This window comes from Coloeus monedula, assembly GCF_965178545.1.
Source record: "Coloeus monedula genome assembly, chromosome: 6".
Lineage (NCBI taxonomy): Eukaryota > Metazoa > Chordata > Aves > Passeriformes > Corvidae > Coloeus > Coloeus monedula.
This window is the reverse complement of record NC_138786.1, coordinates 41,319,329-41,339,804: the sequence shown is the minus strand read 5'-3', so window position 1 is coordinate 41,339,804 and position 20,476 is coordinate 41,319,329. Positions and strand designations below refer to the sequence as shown.

At 54.3% G+C, this 20,476-nt stretch overlaps 1 protein-coding gene across 1 annotated transcript in view; it reads left to right on the top strand.

Moving 5' to 3' along the window:
- LTBP2 (latent transforming growth factor beta binding protein 2) overlaps positions 1 to 20,476 on the top strand; it is a gene marked incomplete at its 5' end in the record, with an annotated part of 68,515 nt that overhangs the window by 44,923 nt on the left and 3,116 nt on the right. The window contains 25 exons of the mRNA XM_082284423.1: positions 2,423 to 2,545; positions 2,990 to 3,154; positions 3,955 to 4,185; positions 4,724 to 4,746; positions 6,445 to 6,484; positions 6,882 to 6,968; positions 8,019 to 8,138; positions 8,334 to 8,462; positions 8,866 to 8,985; positions 9,938 to 10,057; positions 10,266 to 10,388; positions 10,585 to 10,710; positions 13,079 to 13,201; positions 13,503 to 13,628; positions 13,726 to 13,848; positions 14,075 to 14,206; positions 15,352 to 15,477; positions 16,150 to 16,293; positions 16,567 to 16,758; positions 16,881 to 16,961; positions 17,569 to 17,697; positions 17,931 to 18,071; positions 18,311 to 18,478; positions 18,969 to 19,232; positions 19,461 to 19,610. Of these exons, the coding sequence (XP_082140549.1) occupies positions 2,423 to 2,545; positions 2,990 to 3,154; positions 3,955 to 4,185; positions 4,724 to 4,746; positions 6,445 to 6,484; positions 6,882 to 6,968; positions 8,019 to 8,138; positions 8,334 to 8,462; positions 8,866 to 8,985; positions 9,938 to 10,057; positions 10,266 to 10,388; positions 10,585 to 10,710; positions 13,079 to 13,201; positions 13,503 to 13,628; positions 13,726 to 13,848; positions 14,075 to 14,206; positions 15,352 to 15,477; positions 16,150 to 16,293; positions 16,567 to 16,758; positions 16,881 to 16,961; positions 17,569 to 17,697; positions 17,931 to 18,071; positions 18,311 to 18,478; positions 18,969 to 19,232; positions 19,461 to 19,610 (3,306 nt within the window). The remainder of the gene's footprint in view (positions 1 to 2,422; positions 2,546 to 2,989; positions 3,155 to 3,954; positions 4,186 to 4,723; positions 4,747 to 6,444; positions 6,485 to 6,881; positions 6,969 to 8,018; positions 8,139 to 8,333; positions 8,463 to 8,865; positions 8,986 to 9,937; positions 10,058 to 10,265; positions 10,389 to 10,584; positions 10,711 to 13,078; positions 13,202 to 13,502; positions 13,629 to 13,725; positions 13,849 to 14,074; positions 14,207 to 15,351; positions 15,478 to 16,149; positions 16,294 to 16,566; positions 16,759 to 16,880; positions 16,962 to 17,568; positions 17,698 to 17,930; positions 18,072 to 18,310; positions 18,479 to 18,968; positions 19,233 to 19,460; positions 19,611 to 20,476) is intronic.

Genomic DNA, 20,476 nt, shown 5'->3' with positions numbered 1-20,476 from the left:
ACTTTCCTCTGTTCAGTATGGACAGAAAGGGTTGTCTCTGGTGCCTTCCAGCAGACGAACAAATGGTTCACATTTGCAGGATCTCCTTTCCTTTCCTTGCTGCATCCTATTGAGCAGAACAAGGCTGCAAGGAGCCCAAGTTGAGAGCGCTTGTCAGACCCAGCCAGGGATCCTCCCAGTGCTGCTGGGACTAGCAGGAAGGATGGCACTGGAAGAGATAATATGGTTGCTAAACATGAGGAAAAGAGGTCTTGGAGGCTCAGGGATAGGGAGGTGTGCATGCAGCGCAGTCACTGCACAGGACACACACTGAAAGTCCTAGGAGACCATATATATATTTGGTGTCTGATGTTGACCTGAGTCCTTTCTGCTGACCAAGCACTGGGGTAAGCCAGCCTGCACCTTTCCACCACAGGCTGCCTTACTCAGTGTGGCTGTTTCTCAGGAGCACTGGCAGACTTGTGTGGGGTGGGATGAAGCAGCTGAAGCAGCATATGGATCTCAGTTTGTGATCCCTGAGGCCTCTTCTTGTGGGCTAGCCCTAGCCCTGGCATGCTGCAGGGGGTAGGAGTGCATAGCTCTGAGCATACCTGTCTGCTTCTATTCCCAGTGGGGACTTCCACTGTGGCTGACAGCAGAATAGAGGGGGTTGGGATGAGGCCTGGATGTGGCCCTGTTTTAAATTAGGCTTATGAAGCCTAGCCCTTGGTGCTTGTTTGTTTTGTGCTCTCATTACTCTAATCCCTTCAATCCCTTTGTTCATATGGAGACAAACACTTTGTCCAGTTGGTCTGTCAGAATGACATAACACTCTGAACATGCTGTGGAGTGACAGGGATGAGCCATGAGGCTCCTCCAGAGAGCCCTAATGTCTTTTCTGAGGAGGGTTCCCAGCATATTTGGGGTTGGTCACTGGTTGTTCTCATGAACTCTGTCCTGTGCTTGGTACAGAGCAGGAAACACTACATGGTGCAGCCAGATCCTACTCTTCCCTGGCCTGCTGCAGATCCCTGTAGCATTGGTACCTCTAATTGACTTAACTTCTAGCCTGGTCTTCACGGCCCTTGTATGTATCAACTGTGTATGGAGCAGCTGGTGGGATGAATTGGGGAGTTTAGGAGCACAGGACTGGGAAGGGCCTCTAAGTCATTAAGTCTGAACTTCAGCTGTCATTGCTGTCTGTGTGTCTCACAAGACAGCCCCCTCCACCAAGCGGTAATGCTTTAGCTCTGAGGAATAAGGTAGTGCTGGAAAAGCTGTTCCTGAGTCTTCGACCCCGTCCATCTTGAAACAGTCCCTAGAGCAACACTGGGTGCTCTGAGGGCACCTGAGGTCTCACCAGGATCATGCACACTGGCATTGGGACTGCCCTTTGTCTTTGGCCAAGCATCATGTTGGCATTTCTTGGTCTTGGCAGCTCAGAGCTGTCCTGTGAGCAGTGAGTGGGCCCAGGTCCCTCTCACTGACAGCTTCCACCTCTTAGCTTGCAGTATGTGTTCCTGTGGTTTGTCTCAGGGTGGTGCTGAAGTTGCTGCCAGTCCTGCTGCCCTGTGTCTCATCCAGCTCTTCCTGTACTGCTTGTGCCTCCTGACACAGCACATTTGATCAGCATTCTGACTTTTCTGGGCCAAGCTCTTTAGTGAAGGTAGAAAGGACAGCTTCTCCTCACTCTCCATCTGAAAACTGCTCTTAGCTCCCCTTAATGCACTTTTTGCCAATCCCTATCTTCTCTGGCTTAGCTCATATAGTCTTACATGGTGCTGTAGGAAACCCTTTACTGCAGGCCAAATGGATGAGTCCAATGGTGCTTCCCTAGGATAAACCCAGCTTCCCTCCCAAAGACTGTGTCTGATGAGTGCTGAGCCAGGGGCAGAGGCAGAACTTGAGGCAGGGCTTGAACATGGTGACTTCTCACTTGCTCACCCTGTTCTTAGAAGAAGGCACAGTGAGCCACAGCCTGGCCCACCACCCCTCTGCATCTGGATGGGATCTGTCAATGCTCTCCCTGCATGCTGGCACTGAGTTTCTCAATAAGGTCCCTCCATGGATGGTAGCTCTATGCAAGCAATACCAAAAATCAGGAGAAAGGACAGGACTCACCATTCCTGGCTTGCAAACAACCATGATAGTAGTGACCCTGACAGAGTGGCTCACCATAGGGGCCACATCTGTTTTCCACAAGGACCACGAAGCAGAGGAGTCATCCACAAGCCATCCTGCAGCTGCAGCAAGCAAGCTCTGCAGATGTGGGGCTACTGTCACCACAGAGGTCCCCACTGTGCTGCTTGGTGTAGAGGCTGCCTCAGACACCAGCCCAGCTGAGACCCCTTTGGTTTGCAGCACCTGAATGGGAGGCACCGGGTAGGGAGTTTAGTTCACCCTCAGCTTCCTCACATCTCACAAGGTTCTCTTCTCTCCACAGATATCAACGAGTGCTTGATGCAGGGCCTCTGCAAAGATGCCGAGTGTGTGAACACCCGTGGCAGCTTCCGTTGTACCTGCAAGCCTGGAACCATGCTAGACCCATCCCGTAGCCATTGCATCTGTAAGTGCTCCAGGGAACCACCCAGTCTGGGGACGGACCTGAGCAGGATCCCATGGCTGAGTGGAGGCTGCAGTGTGCTTCACATCTCCTTCGAGTGTACCTGAGTTGGGCTGTTCTGCACTTGTGTGCAGAATGGGTCCCAATCATGCATTATTCTCCGTGGACATTGCATGGTCCCTACAGAGGCTGAAGGGAATGTGCACGTGGTGTGGCAGCAGAGGACACAGCCCCCTGGGATGAGAGAACTCCCACATGAGCTGGGTTTTCTTGGGGATGACACTGTTGGGGGAAAGGCCCAGTGTTCTGGAGAGAAGACAGGGCAGCCCTTGGGCAGGCTGGGAGGTACAGCCAGAGAAAGAGCCAAGGGGAAGTGCTGAGTGTCCCCCGTTCTCTCTTTGGAGAGCTCGGGGCACGTCCGGCGCTGACACAGCTGTTGTGTTTCAGCGGACAAAGCGGTGTCGATGGAACAGGGGCTGTGTTACCGCTCGGCAGCCGGAGGCCTGTGCACCTTCCCCCTCTCGCACCGCATCACCCAGCAGATCTGCTGCTGCAGCCGCGTCGGCAAGGGATGGGGGGACAACTGTGAGGAGTGCCCCATGCCTGGCTCAGGTGAGATGTGCCCACTTCAGCTTTGTTCTGGTTAGACTGGGGTTTGGGTTTGCCTGAACACAGACAGCTGCAGGACCCAGAGCTGAGCAGTGCAAATGCTGTCCTGTGAGATGGGTACAGAACCCAGGAAGCAGACCTGGATAATACTGGGAAGGTGGAGAAGTTCCTGATGGGGAACCATTCTGTACCAGAGGGAGAATACAGCCATGTCTGTGCCTGGCTTTATTCAACAGCCCTTTCCTCTCATGTATCTTTTGCTGGGAAGAAAGCTAGGTGAAGACGAGTTTGAGTATCTCAGCATGGGGTTGAGTGGAAGGGAAAGCACAAAAATCCTCAGGGACCAGAAAAATGTTCAGGTGGTTTGTGCAGAGTATCTTGAGTGATGTGCAGAATGTTCAGTGCTGAGGTGCTCCAGGTTCGCTTTTATCTGCTCCCTTGCTCAGCTTGGTCCTTCCTGTGGCATGATCTCTTTCTAGCAGTACTGACCATGGGAAGGAATTTCATTCTGAGGGTCTGGGGATGCCTGTGAGAAACCCACCCTGCTCTGTGAGCACATTCCTTCTGCTTGAAGCATCCACCCACTGCAGCCCAGACGTGTTTCTGTAAGAATTTAACCCATAAAAATTACAGAAAATTATAGGATTGGGAAGACTGGCACCTGCATTCACATGCATGCCTATCCATCTTCACTCCTTTATTCCACTGTCCCACTATCATGTCTGGGTGTGGTAAGCCAAGTGATCCCTCCACCAGCCTCCAACCTCTGCTTTCTAATGTTTTGATTTGATTTTCCTTCACAGAGGCCTTCAGGGAAATTTGCCCAGCAGGACATGGCTACACCTACTCCAGCTCTGATATCCGACTGTCAATGAGGAAGGCAGAGACAGAAGAGCTGCCCCTCAGCTTAGAAGAGCAAGGGGAGAACAGCAACTGGACTTTGGACTGGACAGTGAGGAGACAGCAACTGCAGGACAGCCTGCGTGGCAGCATCCTAGAGGCGTTCCCCTACCCTGGCACCTCAGCAAGACAGGGTAGTGTGGGGTCTTCTGCTTAAAGCTGCTCCATCTGGGCCCCTAGCAAGGGTGGGAAACTTCTCAGGTCCTGCCATATACCATGGATGGAGCTCTGGCTGAAAAGGGCTCCCTACATCTGTATGACTATAGTGTTCCTGAGGCATGAGGCAGTAGGTCTTCAAGTCTTTGGAGAGAAGGTTGAGTGTTTCAGGCTCCTGCAACTGCATCTTTGCAGTTGGTGCTGACTGGCCAGGCGGCCTTCACCAGGACCTCAGGCTTGCATGGCAAGTCTAGCACTCCAGTCCTTGGGCTTTTGTCCAGCCCAGCTGGAGGGCAGTGTGACCAACTGCTTGTGCCAGCACTTGCTGGAGCAGAAGTTCCTGGGGTCTGCACAGTGCCTGGAGTCCAAGTGTGTTGGCTTTGGGAATAAGCTCTTGCAGAGAAGTGTGAAGGACTGAATGGCAGTGTCTTAGACGTGGGTGTTAGGGCAGTCAGGGTTTGAGGAGGATGCCTATTTGTCTTCTCTCTACTCACCATGCACTGTTTCCCTTTCCAGGTGAAATTTCTCCTGCTGTGCAGGTGAGTAAGGTCTGTCTTGCTACAGCTTGGTGCATCCATGGTAGCCTGATGGGCTGGAAGGGGAATGTCATACAAATTTACTAAAAGAGGGGAGATTTAGATTAGATATTAGGAAGAAAGTCTTTACTGTGAGGGTGGTGAGACACTGGAACAGATTGCCCAGAGAAGTTGTGAATGCCCCAGCCCTGGAAGTTTTCAAGACCAAATTGCATGGGGCTTTGAGCCACTGGTCTAGTAGAAGGTGTCCCTGCCCATGGCAGGGAGATGGAACTAGATGATCTTTAAAGTCCCTTCCAGCCCAAAACTTTCTATGATTCTATTCCTGCTTACACTCTTTTACTGTTCAGCCAGGCAGGTATGTGAATTATGGATCCAGCCATGTCTACACTGCATCTCACAGGGATTGAAGCTCTAGACAGGAGGGATTATCCACAATGAACTCAGTCCTAAAGAGCAAAAGGGTGAATTACAGCAAGGATCTATCCCACTATAAAAGGACACCAAGGAGAATTTTGCTTTGAAATTCTGGTCTATGCTGCATATTCAAGTTTGCTGTGCTTTCACTAACTTTGGTGAATATCAGCTGTACTTACACAGCTGAGGTGTGGTCACTCACTGTCAGCCTGGCCTGGCTGTAGGGCTGGTGGGCAGCAGGCTAAGAGGAACTGCTGTAGTCAGCTTTGGGCATGCTTCTCTCATGGAGTCCAGGGTCCTGCTCAAGCCCAGCTCACAGCCAGCTCTCCCTGTGTTGAGGTGGGTGCAGCAGAAACACCACTGGAGCAGTCAGGGCAGGGGTCTCCAACACTGGCTGTGTGAATTCATCCTGTCTGGTGGAAGCAGCCTGGGGACTGATTTTCTGCTAGGCTCTTCCAGGGCTGTGTTTCTTTATTGTGAGTCTCACTTGAAAAATGTGTGCCTCTTGATCCCTGCTGTCAGTAGAGGTTTGGCCATATCTCTCCTGAGCATCTCTGTGCCCTCTTGCTATATCAGCTCATCTCTCAGACATACTTGCAGCACCTCTGAGGGAAGGGACAGCACTGCTATTGTCACTGCTTCATAAACATGAAGTGACTTGGCTCAAGTACATGGGGGAAATCTCAAGACAGGGCAGAAATTTGAACCAAAGCTTCCAAATGTGAAGTCTGGAACTTATATTGTTCAGCTGCCTGTTTTCTTCACCAATTGTGGAAAGCTCCATGGAGCAGAGACTCAGCACTCAGGTCGTGCTCCAGCATTTCCTTTGGCAGCCATAGGTTTGCCAGGAGGGGATGCTGAGTAAAAGCTTCTAGCACAAGGCACCCCTCTGGTAGGTAGCACTCTTGAGGCAGGTCAAAGGAGCAGCTGTCCTCAGTCCTCCAGAGCCGCCGGTGACAGTGGCAGTATTCACCATGCCTGGATGACCTTCCTGGCCACCTTGAGGAGGTGCCTGCCTGGTAGCAGTGCCCTGGTTTCACCTGAAGAGTGTGCTGGCACGGTCCCTCTGTGGGCAGTCCCCAGGGCATGGCCTGAAGCTGTGTTTTGCCCAGGATGATGTGCTCAGGACCAAGTGGCCCTGCCAAATGCACCCAGCTGGGGCAGCTTCTCCTCCTAGGATGGTGGTCTTGGGGAGAAAGAGGAGCCAGGAGGTGGGTGGAAAAACGTCTCAGGGGTGCTGCATCCCAGTTCTATGCACAAGAATCCTATGTTTCTGTCCCTCAGGGCACTGCTGATGCCACTGCAGAGCCTGCCATGCGCAGAGGTGAGTGCCAGACTGGTGGGAAGGCAGGGTGTTTGTGGGGAAGAGAACGGGGCAGTGAGGAAAGCAGGGAGACTGGGAGCTGCCTTCTCTGCATGGCAGTCCCCAGTGCTGGGCAGAACAGGCTCCTGGCTGGGCTGGCTGGGGGCAGCACAGAGGACCCCTATCACACTGGGTGGCTGATGTGGGGCTCTAGGAACGTGGGGAGGTGATGAATACTCAGCAGGGTGAAGGAGGCTGTGTTAAATAAGATGATAGGGTTGCTGCAACCACCCTGCAGCCCCTTCCCATGTTCTCTTTTGGTGCTGTGGTTGCCAGGACAGCCAGCACAGGTAAACCTTGGGCGGGCACCTCTACCTGGGATCAGGTAGCTTAACTTATCTCTCTTCTCCTTCCACAGCAGAAGAAGAGGAGTTCTGGCACGGTGCTCGTCAGCCTGGCCCCACTACCACCTGGGATGCTGCTGCTCCAACACAGGTGCCAGCAGGTGTGTGTGTGTCCACCACTCTTGGGGATTTCTTGCCTCTCTTTGCCTAGCACTACAGCAAAATGATGTCCTAAGCTCTGCCCAGGGGCTCTCTCCCTTAACCAGTCTGTTTGTTTGCCCACATGCCTCCCTTGACTTCCAAAAGAAGAGTCCCTGCCCTGCCACTCTTGTCCCAGCCTGGGCCCAGCTGCTGCCAGCCAGGGAAACCTGGCCAGCCGTGGGGAGTCACAAGAGCCAACCTGTGTGGGGAACGAAGTGCTCGAATCTCTGAGTCCTTCCCCGCCTGCACTCCCTTGCCCGGCGCAGCGGTGGCTGCCGAGGAGGGGAATCACGCACCCGCTCCGGTGGCTTTGGCGCCGTGCCCCTGCCGTGGCGTGAGCTGACTCATCGGGAAGGGGGAGCGCAGGGGGAGGCATGTGGCTCCCGGGGCGGCTTGTTTACTGCGCCGGAAACAAGGGTACTGTTGTTCCAGGGTTGCTTAAGTGTCTGGGAGTGTGGCCCCTGCCCTGCGCCGGGGGCTGGAGCACCTTGGGGAGCAGGCCTGGCGGAGGCACCTTGCTGAGGAATGCGTCTTCCTCAATAGCCTGTTGTTTGGGGTTGGGCTGCCCCCCGACTCCCCCCGGCTGGCTCGATGCCGAGGGGTGTGTGGTGCCTCGCTGCCCCTTCACTGCTGCCTGTGCTCGGCTTAGCCGGGTGGTGCGGGTGGGGGGCAGGGGCCCTGCTGTCACCCCAAAAGGAACCCGGTCACAGGTGTCAGGCTTTGCTGCCAGTTCTATTTCAAGGCATGGGGCTGCAGTGCAGGTGAGCCGTATAGGGCACTGGGGCATCCCAGGTCAGGCCAGAGGAGCCCGAGGAGGTGGCAGGGTCTGCTGTGTCCTCCCTGCTGCCCCGTGGGTGCAGGCAGCCTGAAGAAGGAGAGGAGCAGGCTCAGCATCACTCTCCAAGAAGGGAAAAAGCAGCCTCCTGGTATGGTGCTTGGGACACAAAGCAGACACTAGATTTCATGCACCGTTTTGGTGCTGCTCCCAACACTCTGCTCTCTCCTCCCAGGGGTCAGTGGCTGTGCCTCCTTATCCTGTGGAGCTGGTGCTTGTGTTCTCACCCCAGAGGGATACAGCTGCCTGTGCCACCCTGGTTACACCTTGGACCCCAGCCGCCTCCACTGCATTGGTAGGTTGGCAATTGATGGTTAGACTGCTCAGCCTTCTGGGCCTCAAGAGCCCATTCAGTCCTTCAGGCCATTGGGGGAAGGTCTTCTGGCAGGTCTGCTGAGGCCCTGCCCATCTGCTGCATGGCAGGGCTGGCAGGGGGCTGCAGGCAGCTGCAGGTGGTGACTGCTGGTCTTCCTTCCCTGCCTGGCTGTAGATGAAGATGAGTGTCTGAAAGACCCTTGTGCTGGGAAAGGTCGCTGCATCAATAGTGTGGGCTCCTACTTCTGCCTCTGCTACTCTGGGTACACCCTGGCTGTCTCAGCGGGCAAGCAGAGCTGTGAGGGTAAGTAGTGTTTACCCAGCACAAGGCTGCCATCTCTCCAGGGCCTCCTTGTTCTCTCACCCTCACACCCTCTCATGACTGTGCACATACACATGCACTCATGCGCACACATGTGCACATGCACACCCTCCCTTCCCACAGGCCTGCCCGTGGACAGCTTAATCCATGGGGATTGCTTAGGGGTAGGACCTTGCCCATGATGATCTGGGCAGGAGTCAGTGATGCCAGCCCTGATCCCTGCTTCACGGCAAGGGGGATGCTAGGGCAGATGGGGGATAGAGGAGAGCCCCAGCACAGATCCCTTGGGTAGAGCCAGCTGCAGGTGGAGCAGGTCCTCTCCTGCACCCAGCCTTCCTGACACTGATGGGGGAAGACTCAGAACTGTCTTCTTGTGTGTTGGCAGACCGAGATGAATGTGAGCAGCCTTCTATCTGCCAAGGACAGCGATGCATCAACACACCCGGCTCCTACCACTGCCAGTGCAAGGAAGGCTTTACCATGGGCCCCAGAGGACAGTGTGAAGGTGAAGCTTGCTGCTCCCGGTTTTCCTGCCACACCAACCCACCCTGTGCATGGCTGAACACCTTCTTTTCTCATCACTCCATGTCTCCTCCTGTAAGGGAGGTAGGACACCCCCACATTTGTCTGCCCTGTGCCCACTCCAAGGACTGCCTGTCCTCTCCTTTGACTGCAGGAGGAACAGGCTTTCCTGGGCAGAGGGAATGGAGTTCTCCCAAGATCTCTCTCACCTCTCCATGGAGTTCCCCAATGACCAGCCCATTCCAGCTTCCCATTATGGGAGGACATGCCTATATATTTTCATGCCACCTTGGCTCTGTCACAAAATTGTCATGCTGGCAGGTAGACTGAAGGGAGAGCAGGCTGCAGAGGCTCAGGCCACCCATCCCCACTGCATCCCATTCACATGGCAAGACCTGGGCCGCCCTTCAGAGCTTTCACCCTTGTGAACATAGGATGTGCCTGATCAAAAATTCCCCTTTCTCAATAGCTCATCCCCATCACAGAGTGGGAGGCTATTTTAGGAGGCAGTACGGGAAACAGGGCATGCACAGAATGCTGCTTCCCCCACACGGCCTCCAGAAAGCACTTGCCTTAAGGACAACTGAGCTGGAGGTTGCATCCTAATCGCAGTTATGAAACGCCCTGATGAGCCAGCCCTGCACAGATGTTCTCTGATCCCCTTCTCTGCCCATGCACATTCCTGGCTTTGGCAACATCCTGCAGCAGTGAGTTTCGCTGCTGACTTATGTCAGCCCTCAGGTGTGGGTGTAGGATCCTGAGGGATAGGTGGGGCCATAAGGAGTTCTGTCTAAGCCCCGGCAAACTCATCTCAACTCCTATTGGGTATCACTGTGCCCTGGAGGGAAACTCTGAGGATTCAGCTGGAGAGGATACATTGGAGTCTGCTGCACTGTTTACCTTTGGGAGCCTCAAAGAACTGTGTTTCTTGGCAGACGTCAACGAGTGCCTGGATCCCAGCTCTTGCCCCAGTGGGAGATGTGTCAATACACTAGGATCCTACAAGTGTGTCAGCTGTGGGGGTGGCTACCGGCCCAGGAACGGGAGATGTATTGGTGAGAAATTTGGGCTGCCTCTGGGCAGCACCCTTATGCCCCACGGCAGTGCTCCCTGTAAGCCTCAAAAGGAGCAGAGGCACAGGCGGCATCCTTCCCCTGCAGGCAGCCAGCCTGTTTGGCCAGGGCATATTGCACTCATAGCATGTGCGGAGGGAGTGCCCTGAGCACCCTCCCATGCCATGTTGCCTTCTGCTGCATCACACAGATGTGGATGAATGTCTTGTGGAGGGGACTTGTGCTCATGGACTGTGTGTCAACCTGGATGGCTCCTTCCGCTGTTCCTGCTACCGAGGCTACGAGGTGGCACCTGATGGGAAGAGCTGCCAAGGTACTAGGGAGCCACGAATCCAGACACTCTGAAGTGTCACACACTCAGTCCAGAGGTTTCCCTAGGCTCTCCCTGAGCACTTGGCTCTGCCTGAGTTCTGGCCAGCTTGCTGGCTGGTTCCCCAAGCACATGTGCCCTTGGTCATGGTTGCTCTGCATTTTTTCCACTTATGCCACTCTCCCTTGTGTTTATGCAGACATCGATGAATGCACCGCCCAGGCTGCCTGTCCCTCCGGACTCTGCCTCAATACCGAGGGCTCCTATTCCTGCATGTCTTGTGACACCGGCTATACTGTTTCCAGAGATGGCAGCATGTGTGAAGGTATTCCTTCTTCAGGAACAGAGGCATGGGTGCTGAAGGAATTGAGGGAAGAGACATTGCCATAGCTGGGTTACTGGTGGGGCAGGAGGACTTCTTTAGCCTCAGGATCCTTTTCCAGCTCTTTAGCTTCCTGTTCAGCGGAGAGCATGGAAGGCTGTGAGCAGATGTCGCTTGGAGCAGCACGAAGCTGATTGTGCTCACACAGGAAAGGAACGGGGGGAAGGACTCATGGACTAATGATGATCTAGGAGATGCTGACAAAGGCCAGAGGAGTACAGGAGGCCTGGAAACATTGTAGAGTTGTGTGCTGTTTAGTTCAGAACTGTGTGCCTGGGAGCATATACTTCAAATGTAGGTCTTCAACAGAAGGAGAAACCTTGGGTCCACAGCCCATGGGAGAGACTGTGGGCACCCAGGTTTCATCATTTTTCCCCAGCCCCTAATGTAACTTGGACATGTTTAAAGGGAAAGCTTAGATCAAGGGCTCTGCTGTGCGGGGGATGCTGGCAGAGAGTTAACAGCAGTATCGGTTTGTGTTGGTTGCTGAGACATGAGAGTGCTCAGTCCCAGCTTTAGAGCTGAACTGCCCCAGCACAAGCAGGAAGACTCCCTCTCTGATGGCTGACTGTGGGGGATATCCTGGGCTTGAGATGGCTTGATGCAAATTCCCTGTTTGGAGCAAGGGAAGGGAAAGGGCAGAGCTGGCAAAGGTATTTGTTTAAAGAATGGCCACGTGCTGAGAATTTATCTCTGGAGCACTGCAGAGCTCTGCAGCCTGCACGTAGCTGGCAAATGGAAGATCTTGCCTTTGATGTGACTCTCAGAAGGATCCCCCTGTATGGGGGCCTCCAGGGTGGGAGGAGAGGGAAGTTTTCCTCCCTTAATTCTTCTCTGTTTCGAGGTCTGAGAAAGCCAGTGTGAAATGAACTTATTTTCCATTTGATTTTTGGGTGTGATGGAAGAGCTGTGGTTTGATGCCTTACATCTGCCCTCCCCTTTTCCCAGGACTCCACATGAGCTGCCCCATCTCAGCCACCTTGCCCCAGCCATTTCATGAGGGCATCTTATCAGGGTTTGATACTGTTTGGGTCACACTGACCTGATGGCAGGATGGCATGTTCCTCCCTGCCTTGGCTGGTGGCCTTGTCTATGGATTGAAGTTTCATATTTGAAAAATGATAAGGGTTTTGTGATAGTTTTTTTGTAAATAAACTAGGTTTTGGTTCCTCTCCAGAAGGATTCAATAATACTGCTACTTGCAACGCTTTGAGACTGAAAAGCTGGGAATCCTGCCTTGAGGCCACAGGGAGTGATGCTCTTTGTGCCTGTGGCATGCTCAGTGCTCTGCAGAGGGGAAAATGTTCCTCCCTACCCTCAGAAGCTGCCAGTCTCAGGGCTTTACCTCCTGTCCGTGCTGTGTTCTCCAGTGCTTGCCCCTACCTCAAGGGCTGCAGGCAATCTGCTGGCATCTCGCAGCCCTCTGTGCAAGGGAAGGTGTCCCTCTCTCCTCTGCTGTGAACAAAATCCTCAGAGTGCCAGCAGATTCTGGCCCAGGCCTGGGAGAGTTGGGTGAGAGAGGGTTTGTGGAGAGCTCTGCAGTTGGGTAAGAGTTGTTGTAGGCCCCTGGACAGCTCTCCCATGAGAAGGACATTGTAAGCAAGTCTGGCAAGTGGGAAGGGAGAGCCTTAGAAGGTAGGGCTGGTGCTGCATTGCTTTCCTGGTGTTTGCTCTTGTGCAGTTGGCTGAAGAGAGGATTTGTCAGCAGCTCTGACTCTGCACTGGCCTCTTGGTGGTTGTTGTACCCAGAGCAGAGTTCTGCTGGAGATGGTCTCTGGGATTAGCAGTATCCCTGTGCTCACAGAATCACAGAATGTCCAAAGTTGGAGGGAACCTCTGGAGGTCATCTCATCCAACCCACTGCTCAAGCAGAGCCACCAAGATTTGTCTGCCCAGGACTACATCCAGATAGTTTTTCAGTATCTCCAAAAAGGGAGACTCCACAGTGTCTTTGGGCAACCTAGGCCAGTACTCTGCTACTGTCACAGTAAGAGAGTGTTCAGGCAGGACCTCCTGTGTTTCAGTTTGTGCCCCTTGCCTCTGGTCCTGTCACTGGGCACCACTGACTTGGTGCTGGGATAGTGTTTTTCTGGTCCCTGTGATGGAAGGAAGTGAAGATTCTGGGATGAATCTGCACACCCTGGTAACAGGGAGTCTCTGCCCTCCTCTCACTGTGACAGGATGGTCTAGGAGGGCAGCTCAAACCCACTTTGCAGGCCAACATCTGGGTGATGCTTCTCTGGATGGGGATCTTCCCTAGTGGTGGAAAGAGCTGGGGCCTCACTCTGTGCTGTGCCCTTTCTCTTGGCAGATGTGGATGAGTGTGAGGACCCTGCTGTTCAGTGCCTGGGGGGAGAGTGCAGAAACACACCAGGCTCCTATGAGTGCCACTGCCAGACTGGCTTTGAGCTCATCAATGGCACCGTGTGTCAAGGTACGAACCCCATCCATGCAGCCCTCTGGGTCCTGCACATACTGGATCCTCTTCTTTCTCAGCAGGGAGGATGCCAGTGCCAAGGCAAGTGATGCCACCATGCATGCCACATCCATAAGGCTGTAGTCATATCCAGGCTCACCATGGACAGGGAAGATCTCTGTTTCCATGATGAAAAAAATGGGGCCAGGAGCCCTTTGAGGGCTGCCTGTAAGAGATTGGGAACAGGGAATCCATGTGGCTTTGGTGAAGGATGTACCTCAGGGCTGGGTGCATGGTCCTGATTCTGCTCCCTCTGCAGATGTGAATGAGTGCCTGAACAGTGAGATCTGTAGTCCCAATGGCGAATGTCTCAACAGTCATGGATCCTACTTCTGCATTTGTGCTCCTGGCTTCTCAAATGTGGCTGGCGGAGTCAGCTGCCAAGGTGAGTTGGAGGGTGGCAGGGACTGACCTTAGGTCCTGCCCTCTGCTTCCTGCCCTGCTGTGAGATCCAGGTTGATGTTTTTGTCTTGATTTCACAGATGTGGATGAATGTGCAGACAAGTCCCTGTGCTCGCAAGGCCAGTGTCTGAACACGGAAGGCTCCTACAGGTGTCTGTGTGAAAATGGATTCAAACACTCCCAGGAGACTGATGATTGCGTCGGTGAGAGCTCACTGCTGGAGAGATCAGCCTCCCAGAATTTGAGGGGACGAATAAAGCCAGTGCAGGGGGGAGGGCAGTTCTGCTCCCAGCATTCAAAGTTGCTGGTGACTTGTAAGGAGGACTAGCACTGGTTCAAGGCCTCTGGCCAACTGAAGCAGACCCAGGTGCTGTATTGAACAAGCAGGGTCCCCATCTGACCATCGTCATCCCTTTCTTCTCCCTGCAGACGTGGATGAGTGTAAAGAATATGGGGATGCCATCTGCGGCACATGGCGGTGCCAGAACAGCCTGGGCTCCTACCGTTGTATCATGGGCTGCCAGCCTGGATTCCACTGGACACCCCTGGGTGACTGCATTGGTGAGTACAGCCCTGGGTCTCCCTGTCCCTCTCTCTGGCAGGAACAGGATGGTTATGGGACATCTCTGCCAGAGGCACAGGGGAGGAGGAGGAGGAGAAGGAGGAGGAGGAGGAGGAAATGTGTGGCTGGTGGGGAGGCAGATAATGCTGAGAGTTTGTTTTCTTGGCTGTGCTGCCTGCTTTCGTCTAGACTTCTCTCTTCCTGGCATCTGGAACAGACACCGCATTGTGCTGCTTTCCGCTTGGGGAGACTCCTGGGCAGGTTGCAGCCATTCCAGGCTTGGGGCTGGACTGCAGCTCCCTGTAAGCTATGTTTGCTGGAGCCAGTGCCAGTCACCTGCCTGACAGGCCTGGGTGAGGGGAAAGGCTGCTGGTACCAGTGCCTGCTAGGCTGGAGAGTCTGGGTTTGAAGCCCAGGCTTCAGCAAAGAGGAAAGAGCAAAGGGGTTTCTGCAGTTTTTGAGGCTCCCCCCAGCTCAGGGAAGGCTGCAGCAGGGAGGAACTGCTGCCAGCCACTGGGCTCTGGGCTGCAAGGCTCAGCCTTAGCACGTAAAGCTGCTTCCTGGTCTTGGGAACCATGGGCTGTGGACACATAGCTGCTATGACTGCTCCAAGAAAACTTCCATGCAGCAGTTGGAGAGTAACAGGATGCAGACAGCAGAGCTGTAAACCTGCCCTCTGTAAGCAGAGAACCCAGCTTTGATTGTCCAACCCCATAGCATATAGCACTTGGAGAAGGACCAGGTCAAGAAGAATGGAGCAGGAGGGTATCATCCTACACATCTGCACTTGCCTCACACACTTCAGCTGCATGCTTTTATCTCCTGCCAATGTGAGCCTGTAGGCTCTGTGTCCCTTTACACCTCTGCAGGAAACTGCTACCCTCAGTCACTTCTGACTGTCACCTCCCATGCTTCCCATCAATTTCCCATTCCTGCCCTGCCCCTATTGCTCTATTCACATGGCCTCTTTGCAGCTCTGAGTGTTGCAGGAAGCTTCTCTTAACATGCACACTTATAGCAAGGTGAGTGACTGGAGCAGCCAGACCCAGTCGCTCACGTCAAGGGAATGCAGAAGGGCCTGAGTAGGGGTGTCCATTGGGAAAAGTGGGGTCTAGGACAGTTCCTGTTCTCGGCTTTGCTGCAGACATTGATGAATGTGCCAACGAGACGCTGTGCGGGAGCCACGGCTTCTGCGAGAACTCAGATGGCTCCTTCCGCTGCCTCTGTGACCGTGGCTATGAGAGCTCACCCTCCGGGCACTACTGTATTGGTAAGTCTGCCAGGATCACTTTGCCAGTCAGTAAAGGAGAGCCATTGGCAGATGCCAGGCTGGTGTCCCTGCTGTGTGATGACTCCCAGACCACAGACAGGGACTGCACTCACGCACTGAGAATCACACACATGGACGGGGCAGCTCATGGAGTCAAAACCCCTCCCCTTATCACAGCAGATTTTGGGATTGCAAAGGACCGGGCTCTGAAAAAGTGAGTGTTTCCCAGTGAACATGGAGCCCTTTTCTGCCCAGGTGGAAAGGAGGTCTTTGGGGGATAGAGTACTGAAGGTGCTTTAGAGGTGCTTTAATGGGTGCCTGTAGAGAACAGGCAGGGTGTATTATGAAAAAGCCCTGAGCAGCCTGGTGGGTTCCTATAACTGACCCTGCTTTGATCAGGTGGTTGGACTGGAGACCTCCAAACCTAGATGATTCTGTGATCCAGCAACCCACTGGATTTTAGCAAGCTGGAGTTCAGGCTCTGAATCCACTAAGAGAAGGGCATGAGGCTCCTGCCACACTTGTGTTGAGCTGCAGTGTGAACACAGTTCTCAGCTGTCCCTAGCAGCTGTCATTTCCCTACTGCAGGGTAACCTCATGCTGCAGACCGTGCACAGGCTGCCCATGCAGAGGCAGGGCTCCTGCTGCCCACTGTTACCCCTTGCTTTGCAGATGTGAATGAGTGTGAACTGATGGTTGCCGTGTGCGGAACTGCACTTTGCGAGAATGTGGAGGGATCCTTCCTGTGCCTCTGCTCCAGTGACCACGAGGAGTACGACACAGAGGCAGGGCAATGCAAGCCCCAAGCTGCCATGGGTGAGTAGGCAACTAGGACAGAGCACAGGTGGCAGCTAGAGCAGGAGCATGGTAGCCCTGGCTGAGGTAAGATAAAAATGAGGGGCTGACAGGGCTGTACAAGCCTACACAGATATGGGCAAGTTTTTGTCTGGGGAGAGCTCAGAAGCCTGAAAGTGAGAACCTGGGAAGGCTACACTGCTGGTGATGGGTGTGCTCTGGGACCTCCTAGGTATGGGATGCTGCGTTGGGGTGCCAAGGACCCCATCCTGTCCCTGCTCTGCTGTCTTCTAGAGGGCTCCGACACACATGCAGCCCACCCCTCTGACAGTGCAGAGCGCAAGCAGTGTTACTACCACATCAGTGACGTTCGCCTGTGTGACAGCGTCCTGGCCAAGAACATCACCAAGGAGGAGTGCTGCTGTACTGTGGGGGCAGCCTGGGGTGACAACTGTGAGACTTACCCCTGTCCCATCCCAGGCACAGGTAGGACTGTGGCCCCACCACACCCAGCAGGGCCAGTGCTCTGCCTGCCAGCTCCACCTTGATTGCACTAACGAGCTGCATCTTTTCTTTCCATCTCCTCTTGGCATCTGTATCTTGGTCAGTGGAGTACCAGGAGATCTGCCCTCTTGGGAAGGGCTATATTCCCCAGAAAGATCTGCTCTCAGGAAAAGTCTCTTTCACAGGTACTAGCACCATTTTCTTTCATTTCTTCCCGGGGGAAGAGTGAGAGCACTATGTAAAGCCCTGCATGAAAATGCATTGACAGAACTATCTCCCCAGGCCTGTTGTGAAGGATGCTAACATCCTGCTGCTGTTTTCCTCATTCCAGAGAAATGCCAGATTGCCAGTATCGTTGGGCTGGAAGTGCCCCTCCTGCCAGTCCTGCCTCATTGCTGGCAGTGATTCTTGGTCCAAATCTCTCATTATGAACCAGGGAAGGGGACCATTAAGACACAGCTCTTCCAGTTACTGATCAGATCTCCCAATGGCCAGCTCAGTCAGTCTTTGGCACTTTACCTCCATGGGGGTTGTGTTCTTGAGACACACGTGAATTTCCTGTTTGTGAAAGTGTCCTATTCCCCACCATCCCTCCTCCTGCTCTGCCTGGGGGTGCTTCCCCCTCTGTTCCCAAGCATGGGGCCTGTGAGAGAGGTGGGGGGCTCACTTGGGGACCTGTCAGTGATCCAGGCAAGGTGCTGTGATGGCTTTCTGCAGGTATAGCACCCAGCCCACCTTGCTTCCATGGCTCTGCTTCCTGAGACACTTGCCCTCCCTCCATCCCTCTTTCAGACATGGACGAGTGCGAGATATTTGGCTCTGAGTTCTGCCGCAATGGACAGTGTTTGAACACGGTGCCAGGCTACAAGTGCTTCTGCCGTACAGGATACTTCTATGACTCCAGCAGGCTTGAGTGTGTTGGTAAGATGGCCTCAAAGAGCAGTGGGCACCCCACTGCGCACGGAGGGACAGCTGTGCTGCTGCACCCCGACTTGTCCCTGCTAGGCCAGGTCTAGGTAACAGGCTTCCTGGGCCCTCCTGGGGAACAAGAGAGGGGGGCCTGAGGCCCCTGAGGTCCCTGTTTGGGCAGGGAAAGGGTCACATTGCTCATGTCTGCCAGCCTGAAACCTTGCTCTGTCCTTGTGTGTGGGCAGATCAGGATGAGTGTCAGAACGAAGTGTACTGCATCAACGGTGAGTGTCTGAACACAGAAGGCTCCTACCACTGCTTCTGCAGCCTCCCTCTTGTGCTGGATGCCACTGGCAACCGGTGTGTGAATTTCTCCAGCAGGGCAGGTGAGCCTGACCCCCCACTACAGCACACCTTTGCCCCACACATCCTGCCCCATGGTTGGGTCTTCCAAGAGGGAGCAGTGGGTGGGGACGTGGTGTCTGACTGAAGTGTTTCAGCACAAGGTGCAGCTGGGGCGGGGAGGGGGCAGGAGCTGGGGCACATGGTCATCCCTCTTGGGACAAGATGGACAGGCACTCTTCTGGATGATTTTCATGGCATCCTTTGCTTGTGTCACTCACAGATGCCTTGGAGGAGTATGAAATCCACCTGGATGTCTGCTGGCAGACCGTTGCTGACTACATCTGCCAAGACCTGCTACATGGCCAGCAGACCACATACACCGAGTGCTGCTGCCGGCTTGGTGAAGCCTGGGGCCAGAACTGCGCACTTTGTCCCCACAGGTCCTCCGGTAAGTGGGGTGGCATGGGCAAGCATCTCCCAGCAGCGGTGGGAATGGGCTGGGCTGCTGCTTGTCATGTCGTGCAGGTCTGCTGCATAAGGTCTCTGCATTGCTGGAACCAGCCCAAGGAGTAAGTAACCCCCCACACATTTCTCCAGGGCTGAGCTGCACCAGTGGGTAGAATGTACCTGAAATTGGTTTGCAGTGAGTCCAAGGTATTTGAGGGGAAAGTTGAACCTGTTGCTTCTGCGCAGGTTAGGAGGTAGTTGCAGCTGGGGATGGGAGCACCCTGGGAAGTGGGGTTCTTGCTGCTCAAGGACTTGCTGGCGCCAGACAGGAGCTAGTCTTCTTGACAATCAACAAACTACAGAGCTGCAGCTTTGGAGGGCACTGAATGCAGGCCTGGCTCACCTGACCCAGTGTGGATGCACACCCTCTGGCCATATAGTGGGCCTTGAGCCAGGCTGCACTGACCCTTCCTTTTCCTCATCACCTGCAGCTGATTTTGCTTTCCTGTGTAATGGGGCCAGTGAAGACAGTGAGAGAAGGGCTGAGCTCCGAGAAAGACCTAGGTATGAGTATGGACCGGGCTTGGAAGATCCCCAGTATGGCCTTCCCAGCCCCTACTACAACTACCTGGAGTCTGAGTACGGAAACCCCGACGCTGGTTTCCCTCGGAGGGAACCCAGCAGTGAGTTTCGTGGCAGCCCTTTCCACCATGGCCCAGCGCGGTCTCCACCCCGCTACCTGCCCAGCCAAGCTGGTGAGTATTGGAGGCACAGGGAAGTGCCTTCCCACCCAGACTGTATCCATGGGGACTGCCTGGCAGTTCCCACCCTGGCCAGGCTGCTCCAGGCTTGGAGCAAGCTCTGTTCCTGGCTGTTCTGAGTCAGTCCTGGCGCCACCAGCACTGTCCTGCTGCACACCCGATATCCCCTTTGCAGCTGGGCTGAGGCTCACCCTGCTCTGACCCCCCCTTGCCGCCCTCCAGGCCTCTACGAGGGCTTCGAGGGGCTGCAGGCAGAGGAGTGCGGGATCCTCAACGGCTGCGAGAACGGGCGCTGCGTGCGCGTCCCGGAGGGATACACCTGCGACTGCTTCGACGGCTTCCAGCTGGACATGACCCGCATGGCCTGCGTGGGTGAGTGAGGCCCCGCGTCCCCTGCCCGCGGCTGCTCCCTGCCGGTGCCATCCAGGACGGCAGCAGGAGCAGTCCCGCTCCCCTTCTGATTCCTTCCCATACGGCTGGGAGGGCACTCGTGGAAGTTCAGCCGGCCACTTTCTGCTGGCAGCTAGGTAAGAGCAGCTCTGGGCATCACCTAGAGTGGCTGATGTCTCCTGTCTTCTCATACCAATCTTGTACATCACAAGCCATAGTTACTGTGATTAATGTCATCTACATTCACCACTGCCCTGGTGAAATTCCTCACTTTCCGCCCTGCCCTATGAGACACAGTTTCTAAATCTTCTCTCTGCATTTCCTCTATATCCCTATGCCATGTCTCCATCCTTTTCACATTATATCTCTCCAAGCCAGCTGAGACCTCAGGCAGTCAACAGAGCAGATGAAGACCCTCTTTTTCCTTAGGCATGGCACTTACTCCAACTCATACAATGGTGCAGCTTCTTCATACAGAACACATGGTCTCTACTACCCCAAGTGCAGCTGTGCAAAATGTCTGTCTTAGATGTTATGCCCTCTTCTGTATTTGTGCACTGTTTCCCTTTCCTTGGCCATAGTGCTTTGCATTTGCCTTCAGTGAATTTTCTCTGGTTGAATTTGGACCACTTCTCTCCTCTCAGAGTAAGTCTGAACCCTGCAAAGTGCTTGCAGTCTGCTGCCACACACATACATTTTATAAGCATGGGGATTCTTCCTTCATCCACCCTAATGACAACATTTGCATGGAGTAGGGGTAAGGACAGACAGCTGCAGCCTGTGCATTAAAGGGCTTTTACTGTAAAGCCAGGTATTGCTAATTGTCTTTGGAGTGCAGCTATGTGGTC